This window comes from Peromyscus eremicus, chromosome 18, assembly GCF_949786415.1.
Source record: "Peromyscus eremicus chromosome 18, PerEre_H2_v1, whole genome shotgun sequence".
Lineage (NCBI taxonomy): Eukaryota > Metazoa > Chordata > Mammalia > Rodentia > Cricetidae > Peromyscus > Peromyscus eremicus.
In genome coordinates this window covers 14,660,362-14,683,785 of record NC_081434.1, presented here as the reverse complement: position 1 = coordinate 14,683,785, position 23,424 = coordinate 14,660,362, and the positions used below count along the sequence as shown (strand labels likewise).

Sequence of the window (23,424 nt, the reverse complement as noted above, 5' to 3'; positions counted from 1 at the left end):
ACATTCACCTGTTTTCAAGAAAATAAATTATCCCTTTCATGCATTTCATTGATAAACGGATTATCTCTTCCTTTACTTTTCCTCCAGAAAAAGACAAGCCATAAGTTCAGTTTGGGTCCTTTTATGCTGCAGAAGGCATTGGCAAGTGGGTTAGATAACATCTAGAAGTCAGTCAATGAAGAAAATCCCACAGCCACTCCTGCTTGTAAAACAGAAGGACAGATTTTGCCTCCAGCTTTTGGGTTTTGTTTTCAGTGTGGCAAAGCACAGATGTATCCTGTCCCTAGAGACATTCAAAACTCAAAAACATATCGTCCAGAGAACAAAGCAGCCAGCCATTTGTCACGAAGTAAATTCTCCTGACAGTCATGGTTCAGGAACAGAAAGAAAGAAAGAATAAGCCAGAGTTTTTATTTCAAGACAATCTTACTGTAATAAATTCAGCAATTGTATATGAGAAATTCATTGTTTAATCTTTGCATTTAAAGTTTACTGTTGTCAAGCTAAGTCAATGATATCCAAAGCTTCAGTGCCAGAGTTAAAGTAAAGAAAATAACTCTTAGGAATATTCTCCTTGCAATTCAAGCACTCATGAGGTTGAGGTAGAAGGATCACCTGGCTACCACAGTGAGGCTCTGTCTCACAAACCAAACACACATCACATAAATAGCATCCACAAATTAGTTTGAGAACAGCAGCTCTATGAAACAAACACCCCCACATTCATAAAAATATGCTGTGGTCTTTCCCCCTTGAGACCTACAAGGAATTATTAACACTCTCCTCGCAAACATGTACATCACAGGTCCATTTATCACTGCTCTAAACCTTAGTTTCTGGAATATATCTGTCTTTCCACAATCTTTATTTCCAGCTGCCAATATAAGAAACATTGATTGTAGTTACTATTAGAGGCCTAAAAAAAAAAATCAACCATTCTTTTATTTTGGAACACTGAAAGCCAAATTTACCTTGTTGTTATACTATACATATAAAGGAGAAACAACAGGCTACTCTTTGTTCTTATTTCTTACAGAAATTAAAAATGAAGTATTCTATTTCACACATACCAAATTTTCCACTCCATCCACATCACAGCTCCAGCCTGCAGCAGGATCACTGAAAAATCATTGAAATGAGATAGAAGAAAAAAATCACTGGATCTCAATGCTGTAAGGATGTTTTCTCCAGAAGTTACAAAATGAGAAAATCCCAGCACTTGAGCAGCAGAGGTAATTAGATCTGTGAGTTCAAGGCCAGTCTGGTCTATATATTGGGACCCTGTCTTTAAAAAAAATACAAGCATTTAATACAATATTTTTCATGCTACGATTTAAAATTATAAAAAAAATTTCCAAGTTCACTGTTATTGCTATCTTCCATAAGAAAAAATTAAATTTCAACATTAATTAAAAGTCTCAGAGGACTGGAGAGCCAGGCTTCACTTCCAGTGAATCCATTCTGACTACAAGCATTGAGGTTTGCTACATACCTGTAAATCTCCCCACTAAGTGATATCTAGAATGCATTAAGTTGATAAATCATATTTTATGTGTAGCATGCTCTCTAAATACCTAGAAAAATTTCAAAGGATTACCATCAGGTTGTAATTAACTGAAGATACACCTACCAGTGTCAGAATCCAACTTCTACCATTTCCTGACTCTGTAACATACAATTTCCTGCATCACAAAATGGAGGGTGGTGGTAATAACATACATATCATACTGTAAGGATTAGAGGATTCATATATAAATAACTTATACAAAAGGACCATGCAGATAATCATAAATGTCAACTGATCTTATTATTTCAGATATTATAATATTTAAATATATTAATCCCCCTCTACATCTACTTAAAGGCACATGATGAGAAAAATAATTTCAACCACTCTGAATCAGTCACTAGTTTCCTACTGCATTAAATGACCTTCCAGAAGGAAAATTGTGTATCAATAAATGTTTACACATTTCATCCTAAAATGGAGGGGTTGGAAAACAGTTTGGGGAATATATAAACAAACGCAAACATTCAAATGCTTGGTTATTGTTTGGCTTAGGATTATGGTGCTGAACATAAGGACACATATTAAAAATTATTAACTTCAGGCCAGATATTTAGTTGGTACTAAACTAACTAAATCTGATATAAAATGAAATACAGAGGCAGTCACAACCAAATTGCATGGCAGGTTTGCGTTTGGACCTGATCCCTTCTGCAGAAGCCTGCATGGCTTCTCACACTTTCTGAGATGCAGGTAGTCTCAATGAGTGTCTCTACTTACAGTCTCTGGGTTTGAGATTTCATGGCATAGAATCCCTCTGAGGATTATCAGGCTGCCAGTTCAAGTGTAGAAAAGGCAAGTCAGGTGTCTTCATGAGGTTTTCTATTGCTGTGAAGTGACACCATGACCACAGCAATTCTTTTTTTTTTTTTTTTTTTTCAAGACAGGGTTTCTCTGTGTAGCTTTGTACCTTTTCTGGAACTTACTCTGTAGCCCAGGCTGGCCTCAAACTCACAGAGATCCACCTGCCTCTGCCTCCCCAGTGCTGGGATTAAAGGCGTGCATCACTACCGCCCAGCTCCACAGCAACTTTTAAAATGAAAACATTTCATTGGGGCTGGCTTATAATTTTACAGATTTAGTCCATCACAGCAGGAAACATTGCAGCATGCAGGCAGACCTGGTGCTAGAGAAGGAGCTGAGAGTTCTACATCTAGATTGGCAGGCAGCAGGAAGCAAAACCTGTCAGCCACTGGCCTGACTTAAGCATCTGAGACCTCAAAGCCCACAGCCAGTGATACACTTCCTCTAAGCCACACCCACTACAGCAAGGCCACACCTCCTCATAGTGACACTCCCTGTGAGCCCATGGGGCCCATTTCCATTCAAAAGACCACACCAGGCAAAGCTGCAAGGGGCAGTCTTCTGGAGTTACAATGACAAGAATGGCTTTACTAAGCAAGAAAGAAGTTTTACCTAAAATTCATTTCAAAAGAAGAGAAGAAATAAATGGTTGGGTGAAGGAAAAAAAAAATCTTTGGAATAAACGATTATTCTTCTCCATGGCAAAAGTCAGTAATATTTGACTATGTGCTCCCAAGTGATTGCACACACAGTAGAATATGGGTCGGGCAGGACAGGGTTAAATCTTGCTTCAGCTGCTTATAAAGTTATATGAGCTTGAGAAAAAATGTTTTCCAGGCTTTAGCTTGCTGTAATTCTTAAGAAGGATGGTGTGGGGTAAACCAGGAACCATGAACCCTCAATAAATAATACCTAATAACATGAGAAAATGCAGCCTTGGAAGTTACTATATCACAGTTTTTTCTCATCCAACCTTTAAAAATGATATGAAAGAGAATAAAAGTGACAAAATAGGGTCTGTTGTGATGGCTCAGTAGTTAAAGGCACTTGCTTCTGAGCCTAACCTTCCTGAAAGTTGTCCTCTGACATCAATATGTGCATCATAGTATGCGTGCTCTCTCTCTCTCTCTCTCTCTCTCTCTCTCTCTCTCTCTCTCTCTCTCTCTCTCTCTCACACACACACACACACACACACACACACACACACTAACATATTTTAAACTGATATAGCAGGGATTTTTTAATAGGTAAAATCCTTTGCTATAACATGTATGTCTTAGGAGTTCAAACTCAGAGTTCAATTTCTAATACTACTGTTTTGTGCAGAAAACCATTAGTCTCTGTGTTTCCGATGCTCAGAAAGAATTATTTAACAAAGAAAGAAAAGATGGAAAAATCAAGTGAAGTTCAGCCTTGAGTTCACACATTGCCCTTCCCACTCAGTCTCCTGTACACCTATCTGTATTATGAATGGATCTCATCCCTATCTCCATGTAATACACTCTGTATGGTATCCTAAATGTATCTCCTAGTTCAAAATTATATCTTTAGCTTTTCTATGGTAATTAAATTTGTTTCTGACAATTTTGACACATTTGGTAATCCATACATGTATACAAAACATGTCTAGAATACAGCTTTTGAATCTATGGCAAACCCACTTATTATATATACATTTAACTACATTTCATTTTTAGGAATTCTACATGTACTTCATTTTATTTCTAGGAATCCTAGTCAGTTTTTAAATCTTCTCACACATTGCTCATTTTTTCAACGTATTAATGCATCATCTCTACCCGTTACATAGCATATGCATTGCCTTACATATGTATGATTTATTCTGTTGTCAGTCATTTCTGGAGTGTGTTTTAGGGATATATTTCTTTGTATTATGGCTGTTTTTTTAATGATAAACTGTTGTTTTTCATTAGGATTCAGTTTTGGAAATCTGAAATGTCATATGAAGGTGAGTTTTTCTAGAAAGGATTTATGTTAGTTCTGAATGGTATACCGGGGCATCTTGAGACATAACAAGCATTTTAAATTAAATCTTGGCCTGGGGTTTACAATGCACTAAGGCAGGCTTCTTTTGAGCTCCAACACTAGTTGAAACTTGCTTAGAGTTGAAATTTTCCAGAAGGTTTTTTTTTTCTTCCCTTCCTTACCTGCTGCCAAAGTTTACAACAGCATTTCTTTTGGGTCTCTTAAGGATGAAGTTTCATTTCTGGGCCATCTCGAGCTAAGGTTTAGGTCTTGAAGGTCCTGTCTTTGCAGGGGTCCTCTCGTTAAACTTCTCACCTTGGGCTTCATCTTTTTCTGCCTATGTGAAACATTGGAAACTATTCTCAAATTCTTTTGCTTGGGAAAAAATGACCTTAAGACAAAAGTCAGCTTCAGTGGCTTAAAAAAAATCTATCTCTTCCTTAAATGCAAGAATATGATAGACAAAAGTCACAGTCAAGCCTTCTAATACTTCTGTGAAGAAGGAGGGAGAAAAAAAGGAAAGAAATAGAAGTTGATTTTGGTGCCACCAGGAACTAAGTAGCATCGTAACAATAAAGGATAGAGAGAACACATAGACCCTGGGTACCTTCCTCAGTAGGTTATCAAATGGCCCCTAGTCTCTCTTGAAAGAATCCACGAAAAAAAAATCTGCAAAAGTATGTCCAAGATTCCTCTCGAACATTTTAAAGGAGATGAGATGGCATATTTTCCTTTAAATAACAACAAAAATTATTTGGTAAAAAGATTGTGATGTTGCATGACTACAATTTTCTCTATATCAGGAGACATGGTACTTATTTGAAGCAGAAACTCTGATCTTTATGTCTTTGTTAAGAGAGTTTGTTTGGTCCTTTGTATACAATTACTAAGGTCAGAAGTAGATAAACTTTGGATTCACATTTTGACAGATCCCAAGAAAAGATGCCCAAGGTAATGAGACAAGAGTGGCTAGCCCTTTGGAATTTTAAATGTAACATATAACCTTGGTGTGGTGGTTTGGATAAAAATGGCTGCCATCGGCCATTTCAGGTAAGGGAGAAACCTGGTGCCAGGAAAAGTCCCAGGAGTCCACAAGGATGACCCCAGCTAAGACTGCTAGAAATAGTGGAGAGGCCATCTCCTATAATCAGATGGGTGACTACCCTAATTGTCACAAAGAGCCTTCATCCGGTAACTGATAAAAGCAGATGCAGAGATCAACAGCCAAGCACTGGGCTGAACTCCAGGTGTCCTGTTGAAGAGAGGAAAGAGGGATTGTAGGAGTCATGGTAGGTCAAAGTCATGAATGGAGAACCCACGGAGACAGCTGACCAGAGTTCATGGGAGTTCATGGACTCTGGACCAACCCTAGGGAGCCTGCAAGAGACCAATATAGGCCCTCTGCATGTGTGGGACAGTTGTGCAGCATCGTCTGTTTGTGGGGCTCCTAGCAGTAGGGTCAGGACCTGACCCTGGTGCTTGAGCTGGCTTTTGGGAACCTATTCCCTATGCTGAGTTGCCTTGCCCAACCTTGATGCAGGAGAAGCTTGGTCCTGCCTCAAATTCATGTGTTATGCTTTGTCAACGCCCATGGGATGCCTGCCCCTTTCTGAATGGTAGGGGAGTGGTTGGGGAGAGGAAGTAAATGGGAGGGGGGACAAGAGGCGAGGAGGAAGGGGAAACTGTGGTTGGTATGTAAAATAAACAAAAAAAAATTAAATTAATAAAAAGAAAAGAAAATGCCCCCCATAGACCCATAGAAAGTAGCACTATTAAGAGATGTGGGCTTAATGAAGTAGATGTGGCCTTGCTGGGGGAAGAGTGTCACTGAGGGTGGGCTTTGAGGTTTCAAAATCTCAAGCAGGGCCCAATCTCCCTTTCTCCATGCTGCCTCCTGATCCAGATGTAGAACTCTCAGTTCCTTCTCCAGCACCATGTCTGCCTGCATGCCACCATGCTTTCCCCCACCATGATGATAATGGACTAAACCTCTAATACTATAAACCAGCCACAGTTAAACATTTAAGCGGCTGTGGTCATGGTGTCTCTTCATATCAATAGAAACCCTCACTAAGACAGTTGGTAATCTGGAACTTTAAAGATGTGTTATAGTATAATATCAATAACTCACATGTGGTTGATTAAAACCAGACATGTGGCTGTGCTGAATAAAAACCTCCATCTGGCATGCACATAGTATACTTACGTACACGCAGGCAAAACACTCATACACATAAAATAAAATGAATAAATCTAAATAAAAAAAACTATCCAATGTGAATGTGATGCCACAAACCTATAATCCCAGGACTCCAGAGGTGCTGTAAACCTCTAATCCCAGGACTCCAGAGGCAGAGGCTGGTGGAATCTCAAGTTCAGGGCCAGTTTAGGCTTAATAGGGAGTTAAGGCCAGTCTGAGTTATAAACTGAGACTCCCATCTCAAAGCAATCTACCAGTGCAAAGCCATAATCACTTCACAAATATTCTACAGGAAAATAGGATTCAACTTCATCTTTTTCATCTGTCTTCTCCTGTTATAAGTACACAAACTGCTAGGAGGGTGTAGGTCTTAATTCTGAATGTCCTATAAATGCTCTTTTGTAATATGGAGGCTTAATCCATCCTTGTTTTTCTTTCTTTCTTTCTTTTCTTTTTTTCTTTCTCTTTCTTTCTTTCCTTTCTTTCTTTCTTTCTTTCTTTTTTTCTTTCTTTCTTTGTGTGGCTTTTGATCAGTAGAACAACTTATAAGTCCAGGGACCTTGCTTTCTTAAGCCATTAAACTTCGCTTTTCCCTTTCCAGCTACACTAGAACCCAATCATCCTGAAAAAAAAAATCTAGGCACAAGAATACAACCTTTCCTTTCCTAACTGTAGTCTAGAGAAACACACACTGGCTTCCTTCTGTTTCTTTTTAGTATTTGTCTTTTACAATTTCTTTCTCAATATTCTCTATAAAACAACTTGAGATTCACAAATCACCTGAATGAATGACCTTGGGCTGTTACCTGGAGCCCTACTGCTTCCTGATATGCAGTGTAACAGCCTCCTAGCTCAATGGGATTAGAGCCCACATATGGTTGCCAGGAGAGCACCATATTACAGAAATGAAATACTCTTTTATAGCTCCATTTATACTAATTGAAATGTTTTCTGTCCTTAATTATAAGCGTTGGTAGAAGCTAGCATATATGAACCATTGTAAGAGTCATTCAAATTGGGCTTTTTTCCATAAGCAGCACACTGAAGAACTGTAGCTGACACCAAACGCAGTAGACATAGCTCCCATGGTGACTATCTGCTAAGACTCACCCTGCTCTGGCCCTAAGCTTCTCAAATCTGTGGTCACCACTGTTTCACAGAGACAGCACAGAATAGAGCCGAAGAATAAAGCCCAAGCCAACAGTGTCCCTTCCAAAGCATTTCAGCAGAGTGGAAAAGAAGCTGTGTGCCGCAGGTGGGTTCGAAAGCAGCAATATAAATCATTAGTAACAACAAACCAGTGTGACGCAAGAAGGGCAGAGGGGGGTAAGACAGACTCCTTTGAATAGCATTCATCCGGCGGCGGCGACACCATTGCATAATCTGCTGCCTATTTTCATCAAGTTCATACTTTTCTTTCAGTTTCATCATTAAAATGGCACATAAGAAAGGGACATCTAATAGGCAGAAGTACAAGTGAAATACAGAAATGAGATGTCTTAAGTATTTGGTTTTTTTTCCAAGAGAAAAAGAAAGAAAAAAACACATTCAAGCAGTGATGAATCAGGCAAACACATGTGTGAAAGAGACTTTCCTTCCATCAGCCAAATGCACAAATTAATTATTTACCAGGGAGTGGCAAGGGCATTTATCAAAAAAAAAGTCAATAAAAGTATCTCTTCATACTATGCACAATTCATTTCCAAGGTCATAAAAGGAAGACCTGTTCAAACCATCCCCGGTGCAACACCAAGGCGAAGACGGGACTCAGAGAGAGTCAAGTGTCTTCTGTGCAGAAATCGTTTTGATGACTTGCCGCAGATGAGTGGTAGACCCGTCAGAGACAGATGGGAATTAGCTTTAGATTTTCTAATCTTACCTGAGAAGCAAGCATTTTGCCTGCGTGGTCATTCATGCTTCTGTGTTTAAGGCAAAAATGAGAAACTGGGTTCTTCACACATAAATGTGTGAATGCAAAATTAATTTCCAAAAACTATGAATTTTTATCCCATTGCCTATTATGCACTGGGAAGTAAGATCAGAGAGAATTTTTTTGAGTAGTTCTTCAATTTAGTTAGCTAATTTGAGAGCAGATTTTCTATTTTATTCTTAAATACTATCAAAGAATGAAGTTTTTTCCCTATGGCTCATATTGAAATACTTAATTCCCTTTTATGTCAAGAAGTTCTTTCTGAAATTAACTGAGATGGCTTCCTGTAATTTGAGGCCATTTGTATTTCTTTGACCTTGATGTTGACAGAGAAGTGGTGAACAGGCTAGCTATAGTGATCATTTATATGTTAGAGTCAATTACACAGTCATCTTTTAACCCTCTAGCCTCCAGGGGATTCATATGTACATTCTGCAGCCTGTTCTGACAGATTCTATCTTTAAATGCTTCTAAATCAATGTCTTCTCTCTGTGTGTGTCTCTGTCTCTCTCTGTCTCTCTGTCTCTCTCTGTCTCTCTGTCTGTCTCTGTCTCTCTGTCTCTCTCCCTTTGCTTAATTTTTCATTGTCTCTGGAGCTTATTCACATTTTAATGAGATCATGACCACAGATAATCGTTTCTCAGATTTTATAACCTTGTTTTATTTGTACATCAATACATTGCTTACTTTAAAATATTAGTGTATGATTCACATAAAATTCCTTACCTGTTTGCTGTGTCTAAAAAGATTGTGAGATCAGTTGTGTTCCCTAATGAAGCAATGTCACAATAGGAAAGTACCCTAACAGAACGAAAAGATCCTGAATTAAAATTGAGATGTGTTTCCACTCTGACACCCAGGAGCCTGAACACACCACTGAATTCTCTAGGCTTCTGCTTACTTTTATGGGAATTAAAGGTAATGCCATTTCCCTTGAAAAATGAGAGATTGACGAAGACAGTGGGTGGTTCTTCCAGTCCCTCAAAGAACAACTGATGGTACCACCAGCTGTTTTTGAAGTCTGTGTAACTAAAGGTCCAACTGTTTTATAGAAATGATCACAGGCGCTGCAGTCAGTCAGTGTACATACCAGCTACTATACAGCGTGTATGAGTATGTCAAGGAGGGCAACATAGTAGCTCATTTGCTAAGTTGATGTATAGTAATATTAGTTGACTAAGAGTAAAAGAAGTAAAGCTAGAATGGAGAATCTCTTTGGAGAAGTGAGAAGAGAAAAGATTTATTCAACAGGAAGACGACTGTGGCTGAGGCAGGAAAATGAGGAGACAGAAGAAGAGCCAAGCGGACAGAAGGGTCTCATGAGTCCCAGTGCAGTCGGACCATATGAGACAGAACCCATCAGAAACAGAATGACTGGCCAACTCAACCTCCTCCTCCTCTGAAATTCATGTTATTGTGCCTGAAACTCTTTGAGGAGGCTTTCATTTTCCCAATTCCAATAAACAAAAGACACCTCTACCCCTGAAATAGCATAATATTTCAACTATTTAGTTTTATTCTTGAGATAGAGGCTCACTACATAACTCTGGCTGGCCTGACACTTGCCACATAGACCAGGTTGGCCTTGAACTTCCAGTAATCCTGTCCCAGCTTTCCCCAATGATAAGATTTCAGACATTGGCCACTGTAGCTTCTCTGACAATTTCTTTAATTTAGCTCAACAGATACTGATCCAGTGCCAATTATATAGAAACAGTGTACTAATTAGTAAAAAATTATTAGGGGAGTATCCAGACATAGTTGTCTCACTACATAAAGTTCATGTTCAAATAGGTGAGACAGACACAGAATACTGGACAAAAGCGTATTATGTTAGAAAATAAGCCAGGCGGTGGTGGCGCTCGCCTTTAATCCCAGCACTCAGGAGCCAGAGGTAGGTGGATCTTTGTGAGTTCGAGGCCAGCCTGGGCTACAGAGTGAGTTCCAGGAAAGGCGCAAAGCTACACAGAGAAACCCTGTCTCGAAAAACCAAAAAAAAATTAAAAAAAGATGTTAGAAAATGACCGGTATCACAAGACAGAACAAATGGATTACAATTAATGGATGGAAGGAAAACAAATATGACTGCAGCATTTGGCGGAGATCTCTTTTAGAAAGTGAAATATAAATAAAGCTTCCCAGAAGAGCAATCGGGACACTGTTGGGGAGAACAACATCATCTACAGAAGGAATTAGCATCTCAGTGACCTAGTGTTGTGGGAATTTGGGAGAACAGGGGCAGCAACAATGAGAATTCCGAGGCAAAAGACAGAGCACTGTGAGGCTCAGACAGTACGGAGTGAGTAGGGACAGGCAGGAGCTTGTGCACCACTGTAACAACATTGTCTTACATTCTTGTTTTTGTAGAGTCTTTGTAGGATTTCCAAAAGAGAAGTGGCACAATCTGGCTTGGTTCTAGACAGATGTCTGTGTGTTGCATCAAAGGACATGACTGCCTAAATGTGACAGTGATTGAGCCAAGTATGTCACAGGGATGATGATAAGAAGTCAGATTTTTTGGATAGAGTTGACAGCGGAAGTGAGACTTCAGATAATCCAGATAAGAGGGTTGAGAGTGGCCTAAGAAACTTAAGTTGCCATTGTGCAGAAATTGCTCACACCACAAACTCTTTTTGAGATGTAGTTATTCATAGAACATCTTGTAGATAAGAGCCCATCATTGGAACTTATATTTATCTCAAATATTGTCTTACTCACTTGCTAGAAGCTTGACTTGACCTTTGGTGGTCATTTAACTAGGTCTCAATGTTCAACATGAGTAAAGATGCATGCATTTCAAGATTTCCATTGGAAATAAGTAATGTGATGCATGCAAAGCAATTCACAAAAGTTTTGTGTATATAGAAGCTCATTAAAGGACATGCATGACTTCCCATTACAGTTCTGCTTATTATGACCATTAGGTTAATTCCCTGTACTTTGTATCTTCTACATTACAGCATTGAAAGAAGACATAGGTTTCCTCTTACAGAAGGGGTCCTGGCTACATGTTCTCTCTGTATATTCACCATGGCTTGACTGAGATGGCACAGTGGGTGAGGTTCTTAGATATCAAAGGATGATGCACAAAAATGGATGATTGGCCTTTTTTTTTAGTGTCAAAGGATGGCAGAACCATAAAAATATTTTGTCAAATTCTACTTGTAGAATATACTAGCAAAATCTCACAAACTGAATTTCTATTACCATTCCCTTTTCAAAAATTGGGGTCACAATGACTATTGCAGATTTTTCTCTGTTTGACAAATCCTTCTTTTTTTTTTATTCTATGTAATATAGGTTTAATCTTCAAAATAAACCAATTCTTACAAGAGTTTCTGGAAACGTTCCTGCTTTTAAAGAATCCTATTTATAATGCTGAAGTCATTGTCCAATTTGTTCCTCTCTCAAAGCTTCCAGCAGCTCCTTCCACCTTGGCATCATATGTAAATTTAATGAGCATTCACTCACTTTCATCATCCAGGTCATTGGGTCATTGATTCTTATTTCCCTGTGTGCTTTCAGAGCAAAGATGCTGTCTCAATCCATCTTTCATCGCCTTTCTTGCCTGTGTATAGTATCTTCCCAGTTTTCTTTCCATTTTTCAATAAAAGCTTCTTCATTTTCCAATTATAAACTAACATATTTCATTAGGTCTACATTTTTATAATACAGTGGTTATTGACTTTTTCTGCCCGAAAACTGTAATTTTTGGAAGTCTTTTTGTATTTGTTTGTTTGTTTGTTTTAATACTAGCCTTGGAACTACCCATAACAAACATCTCTCAGTATTCTTCGAAGATCTTCAGTTTCTAAACTCCACAAAAATCAGTATGTGTTCGACCAGTTCTGACCTTTGTTTCTCTATAACTTTCTATTCTCCTATTATATACTTCTCTGCAAATTATTTAAAGTGCAATGAAATTATAATTCAATAAGAATAAGAATAAAGGTGGAAATAAGATATTATTAGTGAAATAATTATATAGGATGATAAGGCAAAGAAATAGAAATAGAGTGGGGTCTGACTGTCGGCCAAGGTCAGTGTTGACTAGTAACAGATCTTCAGGGAGGGAACCAAAGAAACAGCAAGCTTTTTTTCTTAATTTAATGCCACATATGATAACTCAAAAATGTCTACTGTTTACGATTCCTGTCACTATTCTAAATTGTCCAGATCAATTCCATCTCTACTATATTTATAGAGTTGATTCTTTCTAGGATAGTATTTAAACTGTGATACATCATCTTTAAACACTTCTTTGGATCTTCTTGGCCTGCTGTATTCAACAGAAGTTCCTCATGACAGAAGAGCTTTGTGGATTCTTACCCAACTTGAAGGTCTACTGCCTCAAAACCTTGCTCTTTATGTGATCACTAGTGACTCTTTCATGCTTTGCATCATTTCCATGGTGTTCCATTATTGAGCCTTCTCTACAGAGTGAGTTTCCTGCCAATACTACCACAGCAGAAAATGAGCTACTGGCCTAAACTGGCCCATCAGAATATTACATCCCTGTGGATACAGGAATTAGTCAGTCAAATTATATCACCTAATTGAAATAAAGTTGAGCTTTTTGGAGAGACAGATACAGGTTCTGTCTGGAAAAAAGGAATTTTTATTGAAATATATTGAGATCACAATATTGATGACCAGATTAACCTAGTCTGATACCACCTATCAAAAACATCAAATACATAGTGGCAGAGCTAAGAAACTGAAAAAAAAACTTGATTTCTGATGGTGTGATTCATATATCTCACTTAGCAATTCCCAAAGTTATTACTATACTTCAGATTTATCAATTAATTTACTCCACAGATTTTTTCCAATTGTTTATGTTTTTTCACTCAGGTTTCTTCATTTAAAATATAAACATGTACATGCTATTATACTCATTTATTTCTATTACCTTTCTCCTTTGTATCCTATTATTATACCTACAACACTCTGTGGAAAGTACCAAGCACAAAGGCAAAGTTTTGTCCAATTATCTTGTCCAAAAAACTTGGAATTATTTGGAGCAGCCAAGCTTTTTAATCAAATATAATAATGATGAACAAGAGCTCTGAAACCTGATTTCCTTGGAAACACATCCCTGAATTGACTATCACTGTCTGCTCATCTTTAAACTGAAAAATAATAATAATTAAAATTTCCTATGGTGATTATAAGAATTAAAATACTAGGTTATAAAATGTTGGCACATTGCTGGGAATATATTAAACATTCAAAAAACATTAACCATTATTATTTATTTGTATATAATCATCTTTGTAACTACTCAGATATCCTAGAGTAAAAAAGTTTACCCATTCTACCTATAGGTTAAATGGATCATTATATATTACACATATATTATACATGTATATACATATGTATACACACACACACACATACACACACACACACATACACACATACTTTTTGAAGTAAGCGCTTAGTTGAAGACAACTAGGAGAACTAAACTAAGATCCTAATTATATAGCAAGGCTTCATGTTGGGATCACCAATGTGAAGTCCAGGAGATTTCAGCCTAAGGTTCCCAACTTTGCTTTCTACATTCACATTTGACGATTACTTTTTAAAAATAGCAGCAAATAATTGCTATATTTATGCCATTTCCCCCATGTCTTTGGAAACATGAATTGGTGAGTAAACAAAAGAAAATGTTGCTCACCACAAAAGCACGATGAACAAGTGGACAGAAAGTCATTAAAAACATAAAGACTTGACAATTCTGTCAACAAACTGAGCTTAATTGCCATTTGTAGAACATTGTTGCCAACACCTGTATCCTCATGGAGCACCAAGGAATATCAATTTCTAGGCCATAAAACAAGACTTAACAAATATAAGAGTTGAGTTGTGCAGTATATATTCTAATGGATGGAACAGAAGTCAGAAATCAACAGCAGATAGTTTCCTGTCAAACTTCAAGTACTCGTAAACTAAAACCCTGTAAATAACTGACTGCGTAGTTAAAGAATTCAATAGAAAATTATAAAGTACAAGTGAATGAAATGGAAATCTCAATATAAGTACTAAACTTTTTAAAGAATTCCCTGGGAATAAATCTAAAGGAAAAATATCATAGAATGCTTAAAGTTAATATTGATAAATGGAGTTTCGAGTTAAAAAACTTCAGTTTCTATCTTAAGAAATTATGAAAAAAAAGACAAAGGAAGGATAAGAAAATAAAAAGTATACAGAAAAAGGAAATAATTATAGCAGTAATCTATAAAAGAGGTAACAAGAAACAAGGTTGATAGTATCAAGAGATGCTCTTTGAGAAGATGAATAACATTTTAAGTTTCAAGTTATACAAACCAGGGAACACACAAGTGATGAACAGTATCTGGACTGAGCTTACATCGTTTGAGATTCTGTTGCAATTAAATAAATAAGGGAAGGTGTCATAAAATTTATGTCAATGAGTTAAACATCTTAGATAAAATGGAGCCAATCCTTGAAACAGAAACAAGTTACCAAAGCTCAATCGAGCTTAAATTAAAAGCTCAGAAAATGCATGCTATTACAATGAAAGTAAATTCTCATTTTTTTTTGAGCTTTTCATGAAGGAAATTTCAGGTCTATATTGCTATCCTAGAAAAACTACTAAACACTTTTTTTAATTTTTTAAATTTACACATATTTTTAGAAAATTGAAAAAGAGATAATAAGCTCCTACTTTATGATGTGCTTAATAAAGTGATTTTTTTTCAAAAAAAAAAAGAGAGACAGTAGCAAGAGAGGTGATTACCAGTAGAGATTACTAAGAGCAAAGAGCAGCGATGTGACTGATGAACAGTGGTGCAAAATATCTAGACTTGGTTTTGGTAAGTTATTTGAACAATGGGTTACAAGAAGAATATGGAATGGATACTGTTGTTTAGCAGTACAAAGAAGGATGAAAATTTGAAAATAAATCAATAAAACTTGAGACATGAACACCCTAAAAAGATTTAAAAAAATAGAGAGAGCTATCTTGATACATGAAAGGGATTTGATGGAATCTACATCCCATTCTGATTAAAACTGAGCACTCTGGGAAGAGAATACAACATGATAAAGAATACCCATAAAAATTTAGAGATACCTAATGCCAGACTTGAGTGACCTCCCAATGAGTCATTGATCAAAGAGACCTACTGAAAACAGGCTACAGTGTTGAGGCCCAAATTACTCAGGGTCAGAGAATTTGAGCTTGCTTTACCCAGAAGGTGTGGTGATATTGTGTCCCCCAATATATTGTGCACCCTAATAAACTTATCTGGCATCAGAGAACAGAACAGCAACTAGATAGACATAGAGGCTAGAAAATGGTAGCGTACACACCTTTAATCCTAGCATTCTGGAGGCAGAGGTCCATCCAGATCTCTGTGAATTCAAAGCCACACTGGAAACAGCCAGGCATGGTGACACACGCCTTTAATCCCAGGAAGTGATGGCAGGAAGCAGAAAAGTATATAAGGCATGAGGAACAGGAACTAGAGCTGGTTAAGCTTTTAGCTTTTAGCAGCAGTTCAGCTGAGATCCATTCAGATGAGGACACAAAGGCTTCCAGTCTGAGGAAACAAGATCAGCTGAGGAATTGGCGAGGTGAGGTAGCTGTGGCTTGTTCTGTTTCTCTGATCTTTCAGTGTTCACCCCAATACCTGCCTCTGGGTTTGTTTTTATTAATAAGACCTTCTAACAATTCATGCTACAAGCAGGGATGCATAAGGGGATGATTTGACCATGGGCATGGCTACCAGGTGTTTGGAAGGGTCTGCACTTGGCTATATCTAACAAGGGGGAGGTCTTTTGCCTCATCTCTGGGCATTGTTATAAAAAGCCCTTTTGAATAAAGTTCTGGGCCGTTGGTTATTGACCCAGGTCCTCCCAAGCTATTCTGTGTGTCTTTCTTCTTCGAGTTGGCTAGGCCTATCATTCTACCTGAAATTTTTTCATCACTCTTTCCTCAAGAGTACCCAGGGTAAAGTGGGGACAGGTCCCCCACACTAAAGTTAATGTTCAGCCATAGAAGGGAAAGCAATACCCACTCCTTAAACATCATCCTCTGGCTCAGGGACTATTGTAAAGGGGTAGAAAAAATATAAGAGCCAGAGAATGGGGAGGGGAGCTGTGAAATGCTGTCCTCTAGACATCACATGTTGTCACACAGATGGACTCTTAGTGAACTGTGCACACCTGAGCAAGGTCCGCACAAAGTCAAGCCAACAAAACCTTCCAACATGGATTGGGAAAAGGATCTCAAGGCCCTCCTCCTAGCTGAAGAGCTCTTGGCAACCAATAGCTAACAGGGGAGGAAGATTCACTTTTCTTTAGGAATGTGGTCCCTGGTAAGTTTTCTGTGCAGCAGTGGATAACACCATGCCTTTGTACAGATGGGAAAAACAAATTGGACTCAATGAATTTAAAAATATACACATAAATAAATAAATAAATAAATAAATAAATAAATAAATAAATAAATAAATAAATAAATAGGGAGGGCATGATTTTAGAAGGAAGCTATCCTGGGGATTCCTTATAAGATGTGGAGGGGGCAGGTGATGAATGGAGATGATCAAGATACATTGTATCCAAGTATGAAAATTTCAGAGACCAAATAAATATAATTTTATAGAAGCTGCTATTTTCCATTAGCCAATAAAGCATTCATATACAAGAAACGACAGCTGTTTTATTGTTGAAGTCTCCAAAAACAAACTTAATTCTAACTTTAAAAGATTTTTTTAAATAATGTGAGAGAGTTTTTCATGCATGTGTGTCTGTACCCCACATGCATGCAATGCCCATAGTGGACAGAAAAGAGTTACAGATGGCCTGGAAATAGAGTTACAGACAGTGGTGAGCCACCATGTGAGTACTAAGAATCCAAACTCAGTCCTCTGGAAAAACAGCCAATGCTCTTAACCCCTTCAGTTCCACAAAGTTCATTCTATATAGGCAACAAAGACTCAGAAAGATAAATTTAAAACAACAAGTCCACTAGCTCACAATGTGAAATACTCAGGGATAAAACTTTAAGATGGTATGGAAGATTGCTATCAACTACCCAGCTGAGAAAACAGGATGAGGACCTGACAGAATTGAGTGTCCTGACAGAATTTAGTTGGAGTACACTCTGTCTGTTCAAACAGTATTGTTAAGATGTCAATTCCCCAGATTGTTTTATCAATAGAACACAACCCTAACAATTCCAGTGTAAGATTTGTAGGAATTAACAAACTGGTTTCTGTGGAAATGCGAAAGTCCATGAAGAACTGAAGAACATTACAGGAAATCTATCTGGGAGATCAACAGGGTCTTATTTCATGATTTAGTTATGTAGAAACAACAGCAACTGTGTGGTGCTGGAGCCAAATAAGTACATTTATGAGTGCACCAGAATAAGCAGTCCAGAAACCAATCCACACGTGTATGATTCAGTGTTTCTCAGCCCTGTGCAAAGGCAACTCAAGGAAGAAAAGACTGAGTTTGTTGACTAGACGTTTCATCTTCACTGAAACATTCTCTCTGGTAGAGTGGAGAAAAGCTGATGCAATTTACAAGACTGGGGAAACTCCTGCAATTTACCAAACGCTGGAAACTGAAAAAGTTACAAGACTCACAAGGACCCACCCTGAGTTACATATGCAGCAAGCAGATGGTGTGGTGATATTTTATCTGTGCTGAAATGTGATATTTTATTTGTCTGTTAATAAATAGAGTTTGCCTGGAAGTCAGAGGTCATAGCCATAAACAGAAGTCAGGTGGGGGTAGCATATGCCCTTAATCTGATCACATGGCAAGCAGAGTCTCTGTGTTCAAGGACACAGCCAAGCATGGTGACAGACGCCTTTAAGCCCAGTACCAACCATAGAGACCTGGAAGTCTGTACAGACAGGCAGTGATGAGGAATTGATGTGGCTGGGCTTAGAGCCAATGAGAAGGCAGAACAGGAAGGCAATGAAGGCACAGGTTAGACAGGAATACGTTCTCTTGGGAAGCTACGGAGAGGTGGTGAGCTAAGGTTAGTTGGTGGCTCTTGCTCTGGTCTCTACGGTTTGCACCTCTGTACTTGGCTCTGTATTTCTTATTTAATAAGACTGTTTAGAAATTTGTCTACAAGATGGGGCATGGAGACTCTGCAGCTAGTAAAGATGTCTGAGGTTGTGCAGAGAGCCATGGGCAGTAATATTTTCAATAGCCAAACCCAGCAACTACTCAGATATCTAGCGAAGTAAATAAACAAATTGTTTACATACCTATAAATTGTCAATGTGTATGTATCTTGAGATAAATATAATGAATGAAAGAAGGAAAATTGAAGTGTCTATATACATATATTGTTTCTATAAAACTATCAAAATGCAACCTAATTCATAATAAAGATGATCAGCATGGATAAGGCAGGATTTAAAATGTGCTTGAGAAGCGCTTATAGTGATATATATATATATATATATATATATATATATATATATATATTCTGTACGTGATTACCATGGTATTCTCACTGCCTATATTTGTTAGCACCTATCAAACTACCTTCTAAACAGGTAGGTTCTACAATAATGGCACTTCAAATATCAGAGCAAAGGCTACCTTTTTACTAATGTTTGAAACATAATAATATACAGCTCTTAAAACGTTCATCAGAAATTATCTCATTGGTGGTCTGAGAACCTCACCACAGGTGGCTGATTTTTCATTTCAGTAAACTAGCATGTCTCTTTGCCAAAATGTAAACAGAGTTGAAGGAAAATTGCCATATATTATTCAGATTTACTGCTGTTTCTATTTTTAGCCGTCTTTAATCATCTTGACACTCTGCAATTCTATGGAATAAGGATTAGGTGTTCCATATAAGGGTACACTGATATTACATTTGATCAAAATAATATTGTTGTGATTTTAATCACATTAAAGTAAAACTAGTATTTACAAACAGCCTCTTAGAATCAAGAGTGGGAAAAATAGCTAGAAATATTACTATCAGTTTAGAATGTCTTAATAAAGAATTTTCTAGATTATATCTAAAAAATTACTATCATCAAATAAATTTAATATATAGCAAACCAAACATAGCCCAAACCCATCACATACAAAATTAATATAAGCATGATAAATATATCATGAGCCTAAGTGATATTACTCCTAAAAATATCAGAAACTCTCTACTTGATCAAATGCAATGACATTTTCTATTAACAAAACATCTCTATATACCATTGCCTTCATTACTAATTAGCAATCATTTAGAGAGTCATTACTGAGCACCAAACCAAGTATCTACATTAGCATTATCAGCATGCCAAGGACTTCTGATAAATTATTTTTATCTCTAGTTATCACAAACAAATATATTTATATACAAGGTAACTTTAGTAATTTTTTTAAAGCTCATGACATTATTGAATGAATGAAAACTACATAGAAATACCAATAAGTATAATTCAACTTATACTAAAATGAGATGAGTCTTTACCCACATTGTGACTATTAAATGACTACTCTATGTCAAGGCTAAGACATACATCCTAGTGTAAAAATTAAATCAATGGATAGAGATATAGAATAAATCCTAATCCTTGTAACCGTGAAAAAAAACTGAAATGTACCTAAACTTTATAACTAGTCACTGATTCAAAGTTTTCCTGACTCATTCAAAAGCTTCTAATTTTTATGTGCTTTGCCATATCATCCAGGAAGCACGCCCAGTTCCCACAAAACTCCTTTACAAATGTATGTGTTCTGTTACTACATAGGCCCATTTGCAACAGCCAATCAATTATTATTTAAGGGGCACTAGCAGAAAGAATTTGTCACTAGTTAGGTCAACATTCTTAATACTAAAATCTAACATTTACATTACACCATTTGTACAGCAATTTCAAAGAAGTTCCCAAACATTTATTCATCAATACTTTGAATATTTCCATGCAGTGTTTGGCAAACATTCATTTCCATTTTACTCATTTATAAAGCAAAGTACTGTTCACGGGAATGACATGAACATTGTAATACCTTTCCTACTTACAATCAATTTTCATTTGCTGAAAGAATAGAAAAATATAAAACTTCTAGCACGAAATAGGCTGTCTATCCCAATAGTGAAATATCTCATTGGCATGTGCCTCTTTTCTATCCCACCTTTTTGTATGCGATCCAGTCAAACACCCTGTCAATATCTGTTGCCCGTATCACTTCCTGTGATACCGGATGGGAACTGGCCAACCCGTCAAGCAGCATCACTTCATGCAGAACATCTGTCAGAAATCTCTGCTTTTCCTGTAACAGAGTAGATGGGATAACATTATAGGTGATTCATGGTTATGGCAGAATCTGCCAGACAACATCAACAGCATAGGTGTCACTTAACTGATGGTGCTCATCTGTCTTACATTTGGAGACTCAGATCTAAAGGAAACTCAGTAAATAAAATAGCCCCTTAGGATAGTACAAAATAAAGACAGTTGATTTAAACATAACATGAAATAAAATCAATAGGCTACTGTAAGCCCTAAATAATAAGAACAGCCAACTGTTTTATCAGTGCACAAAGCAAGTCTGAAGAGTGGACACATATGACAATGATAAGATACAGGCTTGTTTGGGTTGTCTACAATGTGTAGACAACAATTCCAGTCTCAAATAACATTTGCATGTCAGGTCAATGCAAGAATATATTATCTATTTAAACCACTATACCTAGTCACGTTAGAACAGGTGAACCTCTGTTTCCCTGCTCCTCCATCCCACAACACACATTCTTTTCCAAAAAAAAATAAAATTGGGAGATTAAAACACATAGTAAAATCATTGTTTTCATCCTACTACAATGCATGTAGATGTACATACAAATTTAGATTAAAAGCCATAATGCAGAGATCACCCAGTCTTAATAATCCATCACCGCAAAGTACTGAAAACAACCAGAATCATGAACCTTCTATTCACCACAAGTGGTATTTCTCTAATAAAAGCAGACCAGATGCTTTAAAAAGTGAACTGTAAAGAACAGTACTTTTGGTTGTTTTTGTTTTAAGAAAGTCTACTTTAAAGAAACAGCTTGGATTCTGTTAAGAAAAAAACAAAAAACAAAACAAAACAAAACAACAAAAAAAAAAAAACCTCCGCTGCTGGCTATTAGTCCTCCTGGCCACCTGTCTTCATTGATGGAGGGAGGGAGGGAAGGAAAAGTAAGTCGCAAAAGATAAGAAGCCTAAACAACCCCCTGGATAGCTAAGAACTAAGGAGTATCATTACTGAGATTAAAGACTCCAATGCTTAAATTGCTCTCCCTAATTCTGAACTCGGTCCGACAGTCTGTTCATTTTGAGAAATCAGATAAACACTGTGTAATTTTGGATTGAGTTGTAATTTCCAGCTGAGAGTACACCAATCCCCAGACTTAAAGAAGTGGAAACAAAAAGGAATATGCCTTAGAAAGAAAAGTTAACTGAGCATGTTTGTGTATGTGTGTATGTGTGTATGTTTGTTCGGATCTATTTTTGAAAAAATGGATCTGTTCCTCTTCAACTGATCAATGATTTAGTCCATTGAACCAGTAATTTAATTAATTAATTAACTACATCTATAATGTCATTTATCTAATGGTGTTTAAATTGTCTATAGTTGCCAGGTGGTGGTGGCACACGCCTTTAATCCCAGTACTCGGGAGGCAGAGACAGGTGGATCTCTGTGAGTTCGAGGCCAGCCTGGGCTATCAAGTGAGTTCCAGGGAAGGCGCAAAGCTACACAGAGAAACCCTGTCTCGAAAAACCAAAAAAAAAGAAAAAAATTGTCTATAGTTTATATATCTAGTGTCTCTAGTTATCTTATCTTCTGAGACTTTCACAATGATTGCCTGTTACCCATCAAAGAACATTACACAGTAAAGATTAGAGCAACCTAGCTCTGAGTCCCAGAAGGCTGATCCTGACCCTGTAAGACCATAGTTATAGAGTTCAAATTCCTCCTGAACTACATGATAAATGCAACACAAGTCAATTGCATATTTTCTCTAAAATTAATTTCCACTTTACAACAAAGACATACCATTGAACCTGTTGATTTTAATGTTGAGACAGAGGGTGGTCCATTAAAAGCAATAATAATACCTTAAAGAAATGACCAAGGCAAAGAAATCATTTGGCAGATCCAAAATAAACCTATACATTTTGTGATTCAGCAGCTAAGATTTTCATTCATTCAAATTTAAAATGCATGTTAAAATTAATGTTTTAGACAAGAAGTAAAAATTATAAAATGAATATTTCTATTTTAGCTTGTCTAATGAATGCTTTGATATTTCAAAAATTTCAATTAAAGGTATGATGTCATTCAGAAGACAAAATAACAACAGGTTCTTCAAAAGGTGATTGTGACAAACATTTAAAATGCTTATTTGAATCATAATTTTTAATCTTTAGCAACAATAAATGCATATTGATCAACATTAAAATTTAATGAATAATCCTTGTTTGAGAGCTGTGAGGGTTAAGTGTCACAAACAGATTTTAAAACTGAAATCTAAACTCAATATAAAAGAAGAAATATTAATGTTAAAGGGAGTATGTATCAGTTATATATGATACATTACTTGGTGCTTCTGGAGGGAAGCAAAACTAAATCTTTGTCTAGTTAATATAATTTCAATTACAATTATTTAACTTCAGTATGGGTAAGTCATTGGTAAATGATTTATCTTCTACGTCATTGAAAAAATGATATTAAAAATGCAAAAAGAGACCTGTGTTCAAAATAGATTGGGGCCTGTGTGCCTGGTGAGGGAACACATACAACACACAGAAGACAGAATACATTATATCAATGAGAAAAAAAATAAAAAGAAAAATTCTAGCCAGAGGCAAATTCAATTTGACAGTACTACAAACAGCTCACACGAGAAAGGGCACTGTATTTTACTTTTCAATAAACACC

The 23,424-nt window shown here is 36.9% G+C and overlaps 1 protein-coding gene across 1 annotated transcript in view; it reads right to left on the bottom strand.

The window, feature by feature from the left end:
- Nucleotides 1–23,424, bottom strand: part of Trhde (thyrotropin releasing hormone degrading enzyme) — a 382,411-nt gene that overhangs the window by 129,824 nt on the left and 229,163 nt on the right. The window contains exon 6 of the mRNA XM_059245179.1: nucleotides 20,632–20,769. Coding sequence (XP_059101162.1) covers nucleotides 20,632–20,769 — 138 coding nt within the window. The remainder of the gene's footprint in view (nucleotides 1–20,631; nucleotides 20,770–23,424) is intronic.